This window comes from Mustela putorius, unplaced genomic scaffold, assembly GCF_011764305.1.
Source record: "Mustela putorius furo isolate JIRA1106 unplaced genomic scaffold, ASM1176430v1.1 tig00003834_pilon_pilon_pilon, whole genome shotgun sequence".
Lineage (NCBI taxonomy): Eukaryota > Metazoa > Chordata > Mammalia > Carnivora > Mustelidae > Mustela > Mustela putorius.
Window position 1 is genome coordinate 84,933,672 of NW_025421987.1, and position 19,125 is coordinate 84,952,796.

Below are 19,125 nucleotides of genomic sequence, written 5' to 3' on the forward strand. Positions count from 1 at the left end.
TACTTCTACAGAATAGTTTACTCTTCTCAATAAACAACAATCAGATCTATAATTACCGTTTGAAAATGGCCAAGCCAGAGACAAGTAATGTAGAGTTAGGTTCTTTGGCCAGGACCAGAAAAGCGACACTATATAACAAGCTTCTTTTTCCACAGGGAATAATATACTTCTTAAACTTATAGAAATATCTATGTATCATCTGGATAAATGAAGATCCACTTGTCTGAGAAAAATACTTGTCAGATAAGAATTCAGGAATAATCTGGAAGAATTTTCCAACTGCTATTGAAACTGTTTACATGTGGGAGTTGGGTGACCATTTCGTTTTTCTGCAAGAACTAATGTTGCTGGAACTACCACTAAATTGAGTAGGTTTATTATTTAATGATAGAATTAACTATTCAGTTACATTTTTGTGAAAAATCAAGTTTTTCTTAAAAACTACAAACTTTAAAAAAGACATTAATTTTAAGGCACCACAACTCCTTGCCCATGTACTTATCTACTTGAATTAAAGGAATTTAAACATTTACTCATTCCTCCAGTTTCTTTCAGCAATAGGCAGCTAGCTCTTTCACCTTCTTCAGTGACAGTAAGCACTGATTCCAGTAACAGCCTGGTAAGAGGATTTATTTTAGAAGATATTCATTGTATGATCTCCACCGGCTGCTATGTCTTGGAGTTACCTTTGGCTTTCTGTGTTTGCTCCCTCTGTAAGGCTCTCAGCTGTACCTCAGCATTACTAGTCTCTCCAGGTTTTGCTCTCCCTATTTGACCATTAGGTAGGAAAGGAAGCTACCATTTTTCACAGATTCACAGATTCTCTCCATTTTAGTATCTGTAATCAGAATGCATCTTACAACTGGTGGTGCGTCACAACACTTTCAAGGATGGTGAGGACATTACTCATGAAAGGATGCGGAAAAGAGGTCACAAGCAAGGCAAGTAAGAGGACTATGTATACCTCCCAATGAGGAGCCTGAAACCCTGGGCAAGTAGGGTGGGCAAAAAAAGGGTGGAGCCTCCTCAGATGGAGCAATAGATCTCAGAAGGTTTATCCTAAGGAAGTGAGCAGTGATTAGTGTTGCTCAGGTTTTCTCAGTTTCTCGTGGAAGAGTTACACATCTTTATTACCCAGAGAATCCTCTGAGGTCTAGGCTCCTGTACATAGTGACTGGTATCTTGACATAAAGAAGCCCTGAGGATAGTCTGGCCTCAGGCTTCCATGTTCACAAAGATAATCAGGACTAAACAGTTAGCTCCAATTGTGATACAATGCAAAGAAAGCAAGATGGGGTTCCCGATCCTGCCTGCTAGGCTGGAAAATGGCAACCACTACCCTATGTGTTGTGCAGGCTACTTTCTGAAACCAGTGACAGCACACACTTCTGGAAACTGCAAGCACCACAGCACTGCACAGAAGTAGAGTGTGTCTCTGGCTGAAGAGATTACAACCAGGGAAAAGACTTACAAAAGGGTAAGATAACCAAAGATATCAAGGTTAACAGTAATCAAAGAGTTATCATCCCCAAGCATTCAACCCAAATGTAAGAGGCCTTTTTTGGTAAAACATGACAGGATATTGGCACTGAACACATTGTAGTTAAACCCCTCACTTCATAAACCTGTGGTCCACGATTAAGAATCCCATCAGTGAACAATAAACATACATACCCAAACTATGCACACAAATCACTGTAATATGTTCACAAATTAAAAAGAAATTACAAAACTAAAATGCAGTTATTTTCCTCCACGCATATCCTATTTTGAAGGTCAATTATAGATGAGAAAACTTAGGCTCTAAAAGATACAAATTTTCAGAGGCAAATTCAGTGGCCAAGCCAGAATTCCTAATCTAGGGCTCTTTCTACTATACACAAAGACATGGATTGCCAACAGGATTTCTTTTGACCCTGGTCACTCTAGGAATTCAGACCAGACAAAGGGGCTTTTTATCTTGGAAACAGCATGGTTGGTCCCCAGAAGCCAGTGTACAGGAGAGGATATGTGGTAATCCTAGGCCAGAAGCAGCACTGCGCATTATCTAAAGAAATGGGTAAAGGAGCCCAGCAGAACTGACTGTCTTACTTCTACTATAACCAAGGCAAGAAGCCTAACCCCCCTCAGCCTCAGTTTCCTCTTCTGTAAAAAAGGGGTAATAAAATCTACTATAGAAGAGTTGAGTGCTGATTAAATGAGAAAACATAATTAAATGCAACAGTCACACAGTGAAAACACATAAATGAAAGGGAATGGCCTTTTCTAAAGTAGAAAGTGGATGTGCCACTTAGTTCCTTTGTGGTCTGCATTTCATCCCCTTCACTTTAGTTACCTCATTTGTAAAATGGGGATTTTATATATATCTTATAAATCTTATATATCTTCCTGTATCTTATAAAAATTGTAGTGAAGCTTTAAAAAAAATACTATATGCATTTAGTGTGCAGAAACTCAAATAATGGTTCCTTTCTCCTCCTTTTCCTTTGAGAAGTAGAACTGCTTAAGGCCTTTGCCTGTATCTCCATTTAGAAGGAGTGTTACTCTCCTCCTGACCCAGTAAAACTCTTAGACAAGTCTGACACTGCTGATTTGGGAAGTTTGCTGCTGCCTCAACACCTACCTTTACCAAAAGAGATGCAATGGATTACATTAGTGACCATAATGAAGTAAGGACCTTGAAAAATTCTCTCCTTCACAAAGCAATGAAAAAACTGGCAAAAACGGTCAGAATCAACTTTTTCAGAACTCTGGAAACTAACTAAAGGCTTACAGCAACTCAGCATTTAAGAAAAATGGTGAATCTCAATAGGAACAGCAAATTTGGGGCATTTTAACTTGCCCTGGTTCCATCCCTTACTTTTTAGCTACAAGTTGAAGCTGTAAGCTATGAAAACAATCCACATTTCCCATGGAGCCCCAAAACCATGAGAGGCAGCACAGGAAACTGGAACTCTTTCAAAGGCTCATTCCCAGAAATTGTCACTATCTGACCTATCTGGAAATAGTTCCCTGCAAGACCCCACTTGCAAGGCTGTCTATATTTGACTTGACTGGATCCTCAAGTGCAAAATTCCTTTTCCCAGGGGGCATTTGTCAAAAACGATTACAGGCAGGTGTTTTAAGTTCATGGCTGCCTAAGGTGGTGGATAATATTTGGAATAAACAAAAGACCAAAAATCTTAAAAGGAAAAGTGAGGACTGAAATGTCCACAGGAGCTTATACCTCAATACATTCCTGGGATCTTGTACACCATAAGCGTAAAGAAAAAATAGACTTTAAGAAATTATTTGTTACGAGACACAAAGGACATTGTATAATGATAAAAGATGTAACATCTTCTTGATATATCAATATAGCTATTATAAACATACCTGCTCCTAACAATAGAATCCCAAAATATATAAAGCAAAAATTAAACAAAAGGGAAAAATTTAACAGTTCAACAGTAATACCCGGAGACTTCAATACCTTATTTGCAATAATAGATTAGATGATGAGCAAGGAAACAAGTCTTGAAGAACACTATAAACCAACTAGGCCTGACAGGCATCTATAAAACACTCAACAGGTTCGCCTGGATGGCTCAGTTGCTTAAGTGTCTGACTCTTGATCTAAGCTCAGGTCTTGATCTCAAGATGGTGAGTTCAAGCCCCATGTTGGACTCCACATTGGGGGTGAAGCTTACTTTAAAAAAACAAAACAAACAAGAAAATACATTTGTGGGACACCAGCTGGCTCAGTCAGTAGAGCATGTGACTCTTGATCTTGGGTTTGTGGGTTTGAGCACCACACTGGGTGTGGAGATTACTCAAAAATAAAACCTTAAGTGGCCCCTGGGTCACTTAGCTGGTTAAGCATCTCCCTTCAGCTCAGGTCATGATCTCTGGGTCCTGGGAGCAAGCCCCATGTTGGGCAAGGAGTCGCTACTCCCCCTCCCCCAACTTGTGCTTCCTATCTCAAGTGAATAAATAAAATCTTAAAAAAAAACAAAAAACTGGGGGGGCCTGGGTGGGTCAATCGTTAGTGTCTGCTTTCCACTTGGGTCATGATCCCAGGGTCTTGGGATCAAGCCCCACATCCACGGAGCCTGCTTCTCCCTCTCCTCATGCTCTAACTCTCTCACTCCCTCTCAAATAAATCTTAAAGAGAAACCAAAATCTCAAGAAAAACCACAGACAATACATTCCTTTCAAGTGCATACATGAAACATTATCCAGGACAGACCATTTGTTCAGCCACAAAGCAAGTCTCAAAAAATTTTAAAACCCTGAAATTATACAAAGTATGTTCTCTGACCACAATGGAATAAAATTACAAATCAGTAATACATTAGAAGAAGTCATCAATATGTGGAAATTAACACATTCCTAAATAACCAGTGGGACAAAGAAGAAATCATGAGGGAAATTAGGAAGTACTTTGAAATCAATGAAAACAAAAATACAGCATAGCTGCTATGGACTGAATTATTTTCCACTAAGATTGGTATGTTTAAGCCCTAGAGTGATGGTTTTGGGGGATGGAGTCTTTGGAAGGTAATTAGATTTAGATGCGATCATGAGGGTGGGGCCTCCATGATGGGATCGGCTTCTGTATAAATGAAATACCAAAGAGCTTGCTCTTGCTCTCTCCCCCTGCCATATGACACAGCAAGCTGGCAGAGGAGAGAAGAGTTCTCACAAAAATCCAACCATGATGGTCCCCTTGATTTTAGACTTCTACCCTTCCAAATTTTTTAAGATTTTATTTATTTACTTATTTATTTATTTGATAGAGACACAGCAAGAAAGGGAATACAAGCAGAGGGAGTGGGGGAGGGAGAAGCAGGCTCCCCACTGAGCAGGAAACCTGATGTGGGGCTTGATCCCAGGACCCTGGGATCATGACCTGAGCCAAAGGCAGATGCTTAACAACTGAGCCACACAGGCGCTCCCACCTTTCCAAATAAAAAAATTATTTTCTGTTGCTTAAGCTACCCAGTCTATGGCATTTTGTTATGACAACCCAAGCTGCTAAAACAATACTAAAATTTACAGAGAACAGCAAAAGTAGGCTGTGAATGCTACATTAAAAAAGAATAAAGAATTCAAATCAATAATCTAAACTTCCACCTTGAGAAACTAGGAAAATAAAAAAAGCAAATCCAGGGGCGCCCGGGTGGCTCAGTGGGTTAAAGCCTTCTACCTTAGGCTCAGGTCATGATCCCAGGGTCCTGGGATGGAGCCCCACATTGGGATCTCTGCTCAGCAGGGAGCCTGCTTCCCTTCCCCTCTCTCTGCCTGGCTCTTTGCCTACTTGTGATCTATGTATCTCTGTCAAATAAATAAATAAAATCTTAAAAAAAAAAAAAAAAAAGCAAATGCAAATGCAAAGCAAGCAGAAAGTTTGGATGAATAAAGGTATAGAAAAAAAAAAATCAATGAAACCAAAAGTTGGTTATTTGAAATGACCAACAAAATTGACAAACCTTTAGGGAGTGACCAGAAAAACTCCTCAAGTTACTAAAACTAGGAATGAAAGCAGAATGTTACTACGGACCTTTACAGAAACAAAAAGGATTATAAGGGAATACTATAAACAATTGTCTACCAACAAAGAACTTAGATGAAATTGAAGAATTCCTAGAAAGACACAAACTACTGAAACTGACTTAAGAAACAGAAAGGGCCTATAAGGGGCGCCTGGGTGGCTCAGTGGGTTGAGCCGCTGCCTTCGGCTCAGGTCATGATCTCAGAGTCCTAGGATCGAGTCCCGCATCGGGCTCTCTGCTCAGCAGAGAGCCTGCTTCCCTCTCTCTCTCTGCCTGCCTCTCCATCTACTTGTGATTTCTCTGTCAAATAAATAAATAAAATCTTTAAAAAAAAAAAAAAAAAGAAAGAAAGGGCCTATAAGATATAAAGATTGAATTTGTAATAATAATAATGAAAAACAAAAACAAAAACCTTCTCACAAAGAAAAGCCCAGGACTAGACAGCTTTACCGGTTTATTACTTTCCTAGAGCTGCTATAATAAATTACCACACACTTGGTGACTTAAAACCACAGAAACGTATTCTCTTAAAGTTCTGGAGGCTTAAAGTCTGAAATCAAGTTGTTGCTAGGTCATGCTTCTTTCTAAAAGACTCTAAGGAAGACTCCTTTCTTCCCTCTTCCTAGCTTCTGGTGGCTCTTGGCTATTCTTAGCCATTATTTAAGCTTATTGCTGCATCACTCCAATCTCTGCATCAATCTCTTCCCATGAACTTCTTTTCTGTAGGTCTTTTTGTCTTCTCTTGTTGTAAGGACACAAATAACTGGATTTAGGGCCCATCTTAAATTTAGTATGATCTCACTATAACTCAATGTATGATCTCAATGTAACTTACAGTTAATCTGCAAAGATCCTATTTCAAATAAAGTAACACTGAATTTCTGGGTGGATATGAATTTTTGTAAGGACACTATTAAATTTATTACAACTGGCAAATTCTAGCAAAGATAAATGGGAATTAACACCAAACCTTTTCAAATGCTTCCAAAAAAGAGAAGAGGAAAAAACATTTCTCAACTCATTCTATGAAGCCAGTATTACCTTCATATCGAAACCAAAGACATCACAAGAAAACTACCAATATCTTTTATGAACATGAATAGAGAAATTCCTAATACCGGCAAACCAAATCTAGCAGCATATAAAGAGGATTACAAACCATGACCAAGTACAATTTATCCCAAGAATGCAAAACTGATTCAACATATGTCATTGTAATAGCCCCTTATGAACACAGATCGAAAGCCCTCAGGAAATACTAACAAACCAAACCTAGCAGCACATAAAAAGCATTATAAATCATAAACAAGTGGAATTTATCTCAAGAATGCAAAATCGGTTCAATATATACCAGTGTAATAATATTCCATATTGGAAGACTCACTATTCCCAATCTGAAAACTTACAACACAAAGCTATGGTAATCAAGATAGTCTAGCATACAATAGACATACAGATCAATGGAACAGAACTGAGAATCCAGAGTACATCCATGCATTTATGGTCAACTGTTTTTTTTTTTACTGTGGTCCCAAGACAAATCAATAGGGAAAGAATGGTCTTTTCAACAAATGGTGCTGGGACAAGTGGATACCCATCCACAAAAGAATGAATTTGGATCCTTATCTCAAACCAATTACAAACATTAACTCAAAATGAACCAAAGGCCTAAACCTAAGAGCTAAAACTACAATATGCTCTGAAGAAAACTCAGGTACAAATTCTTATGATGCTGCATTAGACCACTATTTTCTTGACCTGATTGTTAAAGCACAAAATAAAAAAATACACAAAATGGATTTCATCAACATTAAAAACATTTGTCATAGCACAAAGTAGAAAGTTGTGAAATGCCTGTTGTATACCTAAAACTAATGTAATATTGTATCAACTATATTTTGATCAAAAATAAAACTTAAAAACATTGTGCTTCAAAAAACACTACTAAAAAAGTGATAAGACAACTCAGAGAATAAGAAAAAATATTGCAAATCATATATTTAATAAGGATCTAGGATCCAGAATATATAAAGAATTCTTACAACTCGGGCGCCTGGGTAGCTCAGTGGGTTAAGCCGCTGCCTTCAGCTCAGGTCATGGTCTCAGGGTCCTGGGATCGAGTCCCGCATTGGGCTCTCTGCTCAGCAGGGAGCCTGTTTCCTCCTCTCTCTCTCTGCCTGCCTCTCTGCCTACTTGTGATCGCCCTCTGTCAAATAAATAAATAAAATCTTAAAAAAAAAAAAAAAAATTCTTACAACTCAATAAAAAGACAACTCAAAAAACAGGCAAAGTATGTAAACAGACAATTCTCCAAATAAGAATGAATGGACAGGGGTCCCTGGGTGGCTCAGTCAGTTAAGCATCTAGACTCTTGATTTTGGCTCAGGTCATGATCTCAGGATTATGAAACTGAGCCTCGCATAAGACTCCATGGAGCCTGCTTAAGATTCTCTCCCTCCCTCCAACCTCCCCTCCTGCTCCCTCAAAAAGAAATGAATGGACAATTGCACAATTGCACACAAAAAGATGTTTAGCATTTCTAGTAACTAAGGAAATGCAGGACAAAACCATGATATACCACTTGACACACATTAGGATGGCTTTAAAAAAAAAAGGAAATCAGAACTGGCAAGAATATGATGGAGAAACTGAAACTCTTGTGTCTTGCTGGTAAGAATGTAAAATGGTATAGCGACTCTAAAAAAACAGTTTCGCAGTTCCTCAAAAATTAAACATAGATTATTGTTTGATCCAACAACTCCACCTCTAACTATATACCCAAAGATCTGAAAGAAAGGACTCAAAATAGAGACTTGTACATGAATGTGCACAGGAGCACAATTCATAATAGCCAAAGATTGAAGCAACTCAATACCCACTGACAGATAGATGAACAAAATGTGTACACACATAATGCAAACTGATTAAGCCTGAAAAAAATAAAAAAAGAAATTCCGATACATGCTAAAATATGTAAAATACCTTAAAAACAGTATGCTAAGCAAAAGAAGCCAAACACAAAAAATGTATTTTATAATTCCACTTATATGAGGTATAGACAAATTCAAAAATAGAAACAGAATAGTGTCACCAGGGGTTAAGGGGAAAGGGAAATGGGAAATTATTTAATGGGTATAGTGTTTCTATTTGGGATGAAAAAAATTTTGGAAATGGATGGTGGTAATGGCTGCACAACATTGTAAATGTACTTTATGCCACTAAATTGTACACTTAACAGCTAAAATGATAAATTTTATGTTTTGTATATTTTACCACAAAAAAATATGTAGTCACTGATAATATTAGGGAAAAAAAGGGGCAGGCAATAAATGGAATCCTCCTACAGTTCTTGGGGGAACGTAAAATGGTGTAGCGACTTTAGAAAACAATCTGGCAATTCTTCCAAGAGAAAACATGGGGAAAAGTAGATATCCACATGCAAAGGAATGAACTTGGGACTCTTACACCATATACAAAAACTAACTAAAAATGGATTGAAGATCTAAATGTGAACCCAAAATCTATAAGACTTCTAGAAGAAAACATAGGGGAAAAGCCTTGTAACACCGAACTTGGTAACAATTTCTTTGCTATGACACCAAAAGCATAGGCAACACAAGCAAAAATAGACAAATGGGACATCAAACCTAAAAACTTTTGTCCAGGGACACCTTAGTGGCTCAGCTGGTTGAGTGTCCAACTCTTGATTTTGGCTCAGGTCATGATTTTGGCTCAGGTCATGTGGGGCTCCTCACTGAACATGCAGCCTATTTGGGATTCTCTCTCCCTCTCCCTCTGTCCCTCGACTCCCCCCCCCACCCTGCCCCACTTTCTCTGGGAAAAAAATTAATCAAAAATCAAAAACCAAAAAGAAAAACCAAACCCACAACAAATTTTTGTCCAAAGTACACAATCAACACAGTGAAAAAGCAATCTACAGTATGAGAGAAAATACTTGCAAACCATTTACCTGATAAAGGGTTAATATCTAGAATATATTTAAAAAACAAAACAAAACTCCTACAATCAACAAAAAAGTCAAATAACCCGATTAAAATAGGCAAAAGACTGGAACATTTATCTAAAAACAGTCAATGGCCAACAGCAACAAGCATATGAAGAGATGTGCAGCATCACTAACCATCAGAGAAATGCAAATCAGAACCACAATGTGTCACCACACACCCATTAGGATGGCTACTATAGAAAAAACAGACAAGCAAGTAACAGGTGCTGCCAAGGATGTGGAGAAATTAGAACTCTTGTTCTCGTGCGCTGCTGGTGGGACTGTAAAATGTGTAACCATAGGGCATCTGCCTGGCTCAGTCAGCAGAGTATGTGATTCTTGATGTCGGGGTTGTAAGTTCAAGCCCCATGTTAGATGTAGAGATTACTTAAAAGTAAAATCTTTAAAAATAAAAATGGTACAACTGCTATGGAAAACAGTATTGGAAATTCCTCACAAAAATAAAAATAGAGGGGTGCCTGGGTGGCTCAGTGGGTTAAAGCCTCTGCCTTCAGCTCAGGTCATGATCCCAGGGTCCTGGGATCAAGCCCCGCATCCGGCTCTCTGCTCGGCAGGGAGCCTGCTTCCTCCTCTCTCTCTGCCTGCCTCTCTGCCTACTTGTGATCTCTGTCAAATAAAATCTTTAAAAAAAAAAAAATTAAAAATAGAACTACCACATAATCCAGCAATCCCACTTTTGGGTATGTATCCAAAAGAACTGAAAGCAGGACCTCAGAGCTATTTGCATATCCATGTTCATAGCAGCGCTATTCACAATAGCCAAGACATAGAAGCAACTCAAATGTGTCTGTCGATGAATGAATGCATGAACAAATATGGTATATATACACAATGAAATAAATTATTTAGCCTCAAAAAGGAAGGAACTCTTATCACAAGCTACAACATGGATGAACCTTGAGGACATTATGCTAAATGAAATAAGCCAGTCAAAAAAGGTAAGTACTGATGGATTCCACTTAAATTTGAGGTTTACAGTCAAATTTACAGAAACAAAGTGGCATGGTGGTTACTAGAGGCTGAGGGGGAGGAGGAAAAGTAAAAAAAGACTTTCAGTTTTACAAGACAAAAAAGTTCTATGTTTCATAACAATGTAAACATACTTAACACTACTGAACTGTCAACTTAAAAATGGCTAACATGGGGGATGCCTGGGTGGCTCAGTGGGTTAAGCCACTGCCTTCGGCGCAGGTCATGATCTCAGGGTCCTGGGATCGAGTCCCGCATCGGGCTCTCTGCTCAGCAGGGTGCCTGCTTCCTCCTCTCTCTCTCTCTGTCTGCCTCTCTGCCTACTTGTGATCTCTCTCTGTCAAATAAATAAATAAAATCTTAAAAAAAAAAAAAAAAAAGCAGCTGCCTTGGGCTCAGGTCATGATCCCAGAGTCCTGGGACCGAGTCCCACATGGGGCTCCTTGCTCGGCGGGGAGCCTGCTTCTCCCTCTGCCTCTGTCTGCCACTCTGTCTGCCTGTGTTCGCTCTCTCGCCCTCTCTCTCTCAGATAAATAAATAAAATCTTTAAAAAAAAAAAAATGGCTAACATGGTACCTTTTACATTTTTACCACAATTTAAAAAAAAGTTAAACATGAGTACCACATGACCCAATGATTCCACTTGAGGTATATATTAGTAAAAGAAATGAAAACATGGCTACATGAAAATGTACATTAAAAAGCCCACTGCAGGGACGCCTGGGTGGCTCAGTTGGTTAAGCAGCTGCCTTCAGCTCAGGTCATGATCCCGGCGTCCTGGGATCGAGTCCCACATCGGGCTCCTTGCTCCACGGGGAGCCTGCTTCTCCCTCTGACTCTGCCTGCCACTCTGTCTGCCTGTGCTCGCTCTCGCTCTCTCTCTCTGACTAAATAAATTAAAAAAAAAAAAAAAAAAAAAAAATCTTAAAAAAAAAAAAAAAAAGCCCACTGCATTATCATAACAGCCAAAAAATGGAAATAACTCAAATGTCCATCAAGAGATAAGTAAACAAAACAGGATATATCCACATAATGTAATATTATCTGACCATAAAAAGAAATGAAGTACTGACACGTGCCCCAACATAGATCAACCCTGAAAACATGACACTAAGTTAATGAAGTGGACACAAAAGGCCACAAAGTTGATTCCATTTACATGAAATGTCCAGAACAGGCAAATCCATAAAGAAAGAAAACAGATAATAGGATGCTTAGGGCTGAAGTGAGGACGGGAATGGGGAGTGACTGTTAATAGGTATGGAGTTTCTTTTTGCGATAAAGAAAATGTTCTGGGATTAGATGACAGTTGTACAATCCTATCAATTCAGGAAAAACCACTGAACTGCATACTTTTAAAAGGCAAATTTTAAGATATGTGAAGAATATCTTGATTGAAAGAAATATACCACAATTTAGAAATCACTGCTTGGTTCAGTAATCTCAGTCCATTTTCCTTAGCCCAAGGAAGGTAAGACCACCTCTTTTTCTCTTTTTCTGAAAAAGGACTCACTATCCCACCTGGAGTCCAGTAGCTAAGTACAGAATACCCTCTGCTCATATGGTGGGGCAGCTCACCCCCTCCCACAGCTTTCCTACCTGAAGGAAACTAGACCTGGCCAGCCCAGACACTGACCAGTATATACATACATGACAACCAAAGAACTGAGCTCAAGTGGTCCCCTACCTCAGGTTCCCTGAGAACCAGGACTATAGGCACAGGATCACCCTCATACAGGGTTGGCCTCAGATAGTGACTACAATTTCTTTTCCTGGGCAGTATCAACAAAACTAGTTAAGCACTGGTCCCACAGCTTCCTGGAGTCAAGAAGAAATACAGAAAGACCATTCACCTTAAAGCCTCCAACTGGGATGCAGATAGTTAGAAAATGATAAGGACAGATGGAAAGAATGGGACAAATTCACAGTAAAGGAGATCAAGACCTTTACAAACTAACCACAGAAGGGGTTATTTCTCTGCATCTTCCCTGTAGATGAGAATATGTAACCTCCTGTGTGAGCAACTTTTAGAAATAAATGACTTAAATGACTTAAAGGATATTTAAATTGGTATATAACTTATTTTAAGATTTCACAACACATAAAATTTTAAATGTATTTAAAATTTTAATTTTAAAATAAATTAAAATTAATTTATAATTACCCTGACCCAACAAGTCTATTTCCAGTAACTCATCCTAAAAACGTGCTTGCAAAGGGTGCAAATATCTCTCTATAACCATATTCACTCCAGTATTATTTATAGAAGACTACAACCAACCTAAATACCCATTAAGAGAAGATTTGCTACATAGTATTCATTGGTATGAACTACTACAGTGCTATCAAAAAGAATATTCTGAGCCCAGGGTGCTGGTAATTTCCATTGCTTGCTCTGGGCGCTAATTACATGGATGTGTTCAGTTTGTGAAAACTGTACATCTGACATGTGCAATATAAATATACTTCAATAAAACAGAACAGACCTACTTGTATCGATACAACGTCCTCTAAAATATTAAGAGAATCAAAAAAAATTCAGGTGCAAAGAAGCATCAATGCCTATATACAAACTGTTTGGAAGAACACATAAGTGTAACTAAAAAGGCAGTAGTTATTACGGGGAAGTCTCCAGTTACAGAGACTTTTCACTGTTCATATTCTTTAACAGGATTTTAACCTGTTACAATGCACATTTATTCATTTTACAATGACAAAGACTAACCTAAGTAGAAGAAAAGGGCTCCTTTTCATCCCCGAATGCCAGCCTGCTGTCTTGGGACAAGTCACTACCATTTGGGCTCTCAATATAAACACCCAGATACTGTGGGCTGGGAGCAGGCAGTGTGGTTCACCAGAAAGGTAGTTTAATGGTGATGTGCTATAGTAGAAAGTGAAAAGATATAACAAAAAGTATATTAAGAATGGAGTTTGGAATGGGCGCCTGGGTGGCTCAGTGGGTTAAGCCGCTGCCTTTGGCTCAGGTCATGATCTCAGGGTCCTGGGATCGAGTCCCACATCGGGCTCTCTGCTCAGCAGGAAGCCTGTTTCCCCCTCTCTCTCTGCCTGCCTCTCTGTCTACCTGTGACCTCTCTCTGTCAAATAAATAAATAAAATCTTAAAAAAAAAAAAAAAAAGAATGGAGTTTGGAAAAAAAAAAGTTTATTCCCCATCACTACTCTTTCTAGCTGTGTTAGCTCAGACAAGTTATTCAACCTCTTTGAGCCTCAGTTATCCCATCTGAACAATCAAGAATACCACTAACAGGGCTCTTACAATTAAGATCAATAATAACAGCATGTATGTAAAGTACCTACCCTAGTACTTGAACCTTAACTGGCACTCAAACATTAGTTTGTTCTTTACCCAGAAATAACTTCTGCAACCTGAGAAGTCAAGAATTTCAGGAACAGTGGCAAATTAAAAGGTTAAGATTAGCTAGATCCAGTGAGCACTGTCTTACCAGAAACTTCAGGAACAGCAAAGCAGACCTTAATCCAGTAGGTACAGCTCAAAATCTTTGAAAGGTAGAAGGGTAAAGAAAATTGAAACTAGGGGCACCTGGCAGGTTCAGTTGGTAGACTATGAAACTCTTGATCTCAGGGTTGTGAGTTCAAGCCCCGCATGGAGTGTAGAGGCTACTTAAAAATAAAATCTTAAGAAATAATAAATAAAAAATAAACTTTAGAGGTTGGAGCAGAAGGAGCAAGGCCCTAGAGTGCAGTAGTGACTAACTTTGGAGCTGATGATAGATATGGACTAATAGAGAAAAATGGGGCAATGTTTTCTTAAATTTCTCTTCCCATCCCCTCCTTCATCAAATACAATATTTTGGCAGGTTCTTCTCTCTGTTTTACCTGAATCCCAAAATAGTAAAGTCAGCATTCTGCTGAGCTAACAGGAAAACCTTGCAGGTATGTCACAGGCATACCTGAAAGCTAGAAAGGTAAGGGAAATACTCTCCTTGGGGCTTGCCCAGGGACCTCCAGGATAGGCTTAAAACTCTTGCAGATTAAGGCAACAGAACAGGAGACTAGCTGAAGTGTAAAAGCACCAAGCATAAGTTTTAACTTGAAAAATGCTTCTGGATGTTCCCACAAATATCAAGTGAACATATAAAAAATTTTTTTCAAAGCAATGTCAAGCTTAGGAAGATATTTCTGTGTAATAATGAAGATTAATACCAGGAAAAAAAAAAAATCCCAAACCAACCAAAGGGGGCTGGGGGAGATCAAAGCCAGTTCCGTAGAACCTGTGAAAAAGTGATTCCCAGGGGCAGCAACTCCTCAGCCTTTAGAAATCACTTAGATAATCTTACAATAAGGATTTAGCATAACTGTTCATGTTTCTGTGGTTCAAAAGCACTTTACACTCAAGTTGCTAGTTAGATCAAAATGTCCATCTCTCCCTACTGATAGGTCCTTTGTGCCAAATAACTGATTTGACTAAGAGAAAAGCAAAAGGCTAGGGTAAAGAAATCGGATTTTCAGTGGTGTCCAAATACCAACTTCTTTGAATCAGCTATTTACTGGGATGAAAAATGTTTTAAATTCTGGGTGCCTGGGTGGCTCAGTAGGTTAAGCTGCTGCCTTTGGCTCGGGTCATGATCTCGGGGTCCTGGGATCGAGTCCCACATCCGGCTCTCTGCTCAGCAGGGAGCCTGCTTCCCTCTCTCTGCCTGCCTCTCTGTCTACTTGTGATCTCTCTCTGTAAAATTAATAAACAAAATTTAAAAAAATAAATAAATTCTGATCCCATGTTTCTTCAAATATTTAATGCCATAAAATCTTCACCATCTTCAAAGAACACTAGGTATCAACTACTTATGAGATACTTTGAAAATATCAAAATTTGGCTACCCTAAGGTTAATTTTTGTTACGTTTAAAAAACAAGCAAATAAACCAAACCTCCTGTTAATCCCAATGAAAACAGATGTGCTATTATAGTGCTATCTTTGAAGGCATCATATTTATTAAGACCTTACTGACTAATCAATTCTACAGTATGGCAATATACCTTTGAAAATCTCAATCCTTTGATTCAAGAGCCCATTCAATAATCATTTACTTAACAGATTTTAATCAAGTGCCTTTAGTGTGTGCAAGACACATGCTAGTTGCTATAACAAAATGAAAACTCTCATTGTCCTCAAGGACATTGCATGTACAAATACATAAGGCAAGTTGTGTTATAAATGATTAAAAAGTGTGGGCCACCTGGAGGGTTCGGTTGGTTAAGTGTCTGACTCTTGATTTCAGCTCAGGTCATGATCTTGGGGTCCTGGGATCAAGCCCGAGGTCAGAGGTTGGGAAGTGGGGGTGGGAGTCTGCTTTAAGGATTTTCACTCAGCAGGAGTCTGCTCTAAGGATTTTCTCCCTTTCCCTCTGCTCCTCCCTCAACTCACACATTAGCGCTCTCTAAAAGAAATAGAATCTTTTTTTAAGATTTTATTTATTTCTGTATTTGAGAGAGAGTGAGAGAATGAGAGAGCACGAGCAGGGAGAGTGGCAAAGGGAGAAGCAGGCTCTCCATGAGCAGGGAGCCAATGTGGGCCAATCCCAGGACCCTGACCTGAGATGAAGAATGATGTTTAGCCAACAGAGACATCCAGGTGCTCCTAAAATAAATAATATCTTAAAAAATAAAAAATAAATGATCACAAAGCACAGTGAGTTCAGAAAAATCAAAGCACCTCTGTTATTGGCAAGACCCCCTGACCCACCGAACTCAGGAAACTCCCAGAAGTTTCTGCCTGTCACTTTTATCTTTTAAAAACTAATGAACTGCTGTAACAGAAAAAGAAACATTTGACGAACAACACTATGCAGATGAATCAGCAAGTGCCTGTTATCTCTGCTTCATTATAATAAAATCTTTTACCCTTCTCGATATTCATCCCAAGCCCTGATAAAAGGAGCCTGTCTACCCCTGTTTAGGGAGTCATGGATTTGGAAATTATTCCGCATGGTATCCTTATTCGTACAAATAAAGATAACTGTGAGGCAACTCCACCTGGTGCAGTCTCTACCTATAGTTCACACAGGAACAAGCTCACTTTGGCCTGGTTACACTTCCTGCAGGAAGCAATGTCCAAACCCTAAGCCTGAAGACCAGTTCAGGTTCCAACACGGAGACAGAAAACGTAAACCTTCTAGACAAAGGAAGGAGCCCAAAGGAGGAAAGATAAGCACCTTTTCTCCTCTTAGGTAGGTAAAGAAGATTAAGAGTACCATTAAGTCTAACCATATTTAAGAAAAAGCAGTATTTTGCTATTATTTCTCTAGAAGATTTTTTCCTATCTGCACAATTGTTAGACTTTCAAATCCATTTCCCCAAATTTCTCAAATAACTAAGTCCATAAAATATTGTACAACTGTTACATTGAAGAGCCAGATTTATCTTTCTGAAAAAATTTACAAAGAACAAAAATTAAATTATCATGGTGACATGCATGGCATGCTTACATTGATTTAATAAATGGAAGACTTTAAAAACAGCATGGTGCAGTAAAGAGAAAATTAGCTTTAGAATGAGACAGACCTGGGTTTTGAAACTTAGCTCTACTACTTACTAGCAGTGTGACCTCTGAAAAGTTCCTTCTCTGAAAGCCAGTTTCCTTATTGGTAAAAAGGGAGATAACTACCCGGTAAGCAACCCTGTGAGGTAGGGAGAGAATGTGTATAAAGCATTCTGCATAAAGAAGGTACTTAATCAATGTCCCCTTTAATTTCTTTAAGAGGATAAGTAATTACTCAACCTGTTTCACAAGCTAGGATTCTACAACAAAGATAGATTATTTAATCAGTAACATACTAGATCGAAATTTAAAATAAGTGACCCACTGCATCACGTACACCTTTAAGCCACAATACTTTTTATACTACTACATTAGCCTGAAGGTACAGAGACTGTCGTCTAAACCACTGGTGAGCAGGGTACAAAAGCTGTTGACTGTGACATACTGTACCTTTTGGTTTGATTTCTCTTCCCTTGAATGGCTAAAACGTGTAAGCTAACACAAACCTGTCACAGTCCGCTGGCCATCACTTAGGTTATTCCACCACTTGTTAATCTAAAATAGAAGGAAAATTGCCTATCACCATATGGTAAACACTTTCAGGGTAAGAAAATGAAAAAACAGTGAGAAAATGCTTTGCGCATAATAAGATTTCTCACGTGCAAAAATTACCAGTACACAGACTTAACAGGTATGTGGTAAAATGGACACACATGGGCTTTAGTCTACATTCTCCACAGAGTCACTGTTTAGCTCTGTGACCTCAGACAAATTACTTCTAAACTTCAGTTTTCTGATCTATAAAATGGAGACAGTAGATACGGAGCAATATTGTTGTGAGGAATATTAATAACAAAGCACCCAGCACACTATCAGAGAGATACAGGTATCAAGCTTACGTGATTTATTCACCAGGTCCAATCTAGTTTTAAAATTCTAACCAAAATATTTTCTAAAACGACCTTTTAAGGTATAGTAACTTGAGGTTCAAAAAAAGAGAGAAGCCTAATCTTTCAGAGACACACACTGAAATATGCCTAGGATTTGCTTTATAGTAATCAGTGGCAGGGCAGAAAAGGAAACAAAGAGGACTAAATGAAACAAAGTTGGCCCCATGTCAATAATCACTGAAGGTGGATGACAGGCATTCATTATACTTTTTCTCTTTTTTTATATTTGTTTGAAATTTCTCCATGATTAAAGTTTTAAAATAAAGGGGCGCCTGGGTGGCTCAGTGGGTTAAAGCCTCTGCCTTCAGCTCGGGTCATGATCCTGGGGTCTTGGGATGAAGCCCCACATCGGGCTCTCTGCTCCGCCGGGAGCCTGCTTCCTCCTTTCTCTCTCTGCCTGCCTCTCTGCCTACTTGTGATCTCTGTCAAATAAATAAATAAAATCTTAAAAAAAAAATAAAAAAGTTTTAAAATAAAAAATATATTCTAATTATGATATTAAACCACACTTTGGATACTAATACAGAAATCTGAGGTTAAAAAAAATTACAGACCCATATATAATCATGCCATTTTTATATTTATAATTTGTGTATGAGCTTTCAGACCTTATTCCCCACACATGTAGCAGTATGGCAGGGGTTCCCAGGGCTTTCACTTCCTATGTTATATTTAGATATTGTTTTAATTTTAACGGGCATGGATTTTATATTTTATAACCTATCATTTCACTACAAACCAATCCATCTTTGGATAAAGATTATGTCTTTTTCTTACATCACTTTTCACCATTCTAGGGAACCATGTGAACCATCAAAACTATAACATAGGGCACCTGGGTGCCTCGGTTGTTTATACATCCAGCTCTTGGTTTCAGCTCAGGTCATGGTCTCAAGGTGGTGAAATTGAGCTCCACACTCAGGGTAGAATCTGCTTGAGATTCTCTGCCTCTCCTTTCCACCTGCCCTCCCCTGCTCAAGCACATGTATGTATTTGCACTTGCACATGCGCGCACTCTCTCATTCAAGCTCTCCAAAATAAAATCTTCCAAAAAAAAAAAAAAAAAACTTTCTAATATAGACATGCTGTAGCTTTCTAAGGAATCCAGGATTATGGAACAGATCAGT

General features: G+C 38.7%; 1 protein-coding gene across 2 annotated transcripts in view; it reads right to left on the reverse strand.

The window, feature by feature from the left end:
* PARL (presenilin associated rhomboid like) overlaps nucleotides 1-19,125 on the reverse strand; it is a 53,180-nt gene that overhangs the window by 21,688 nt on the left and 12,367 nt on the right. For both annotated transcript variants that reach the window (XM_004745105.3, XM_004745104.3), the window contains exon 4: nucleotides 17,555-17,603. In XM_004745105.3, coding sequence (XP_004745162.1) covers nucleotides 17,555-17,603 — 49 coding nt within the window. The remainder of the gene's footprint in view (nucleotides 1-17,554; nucleotides 17,604-19,125) is intronic.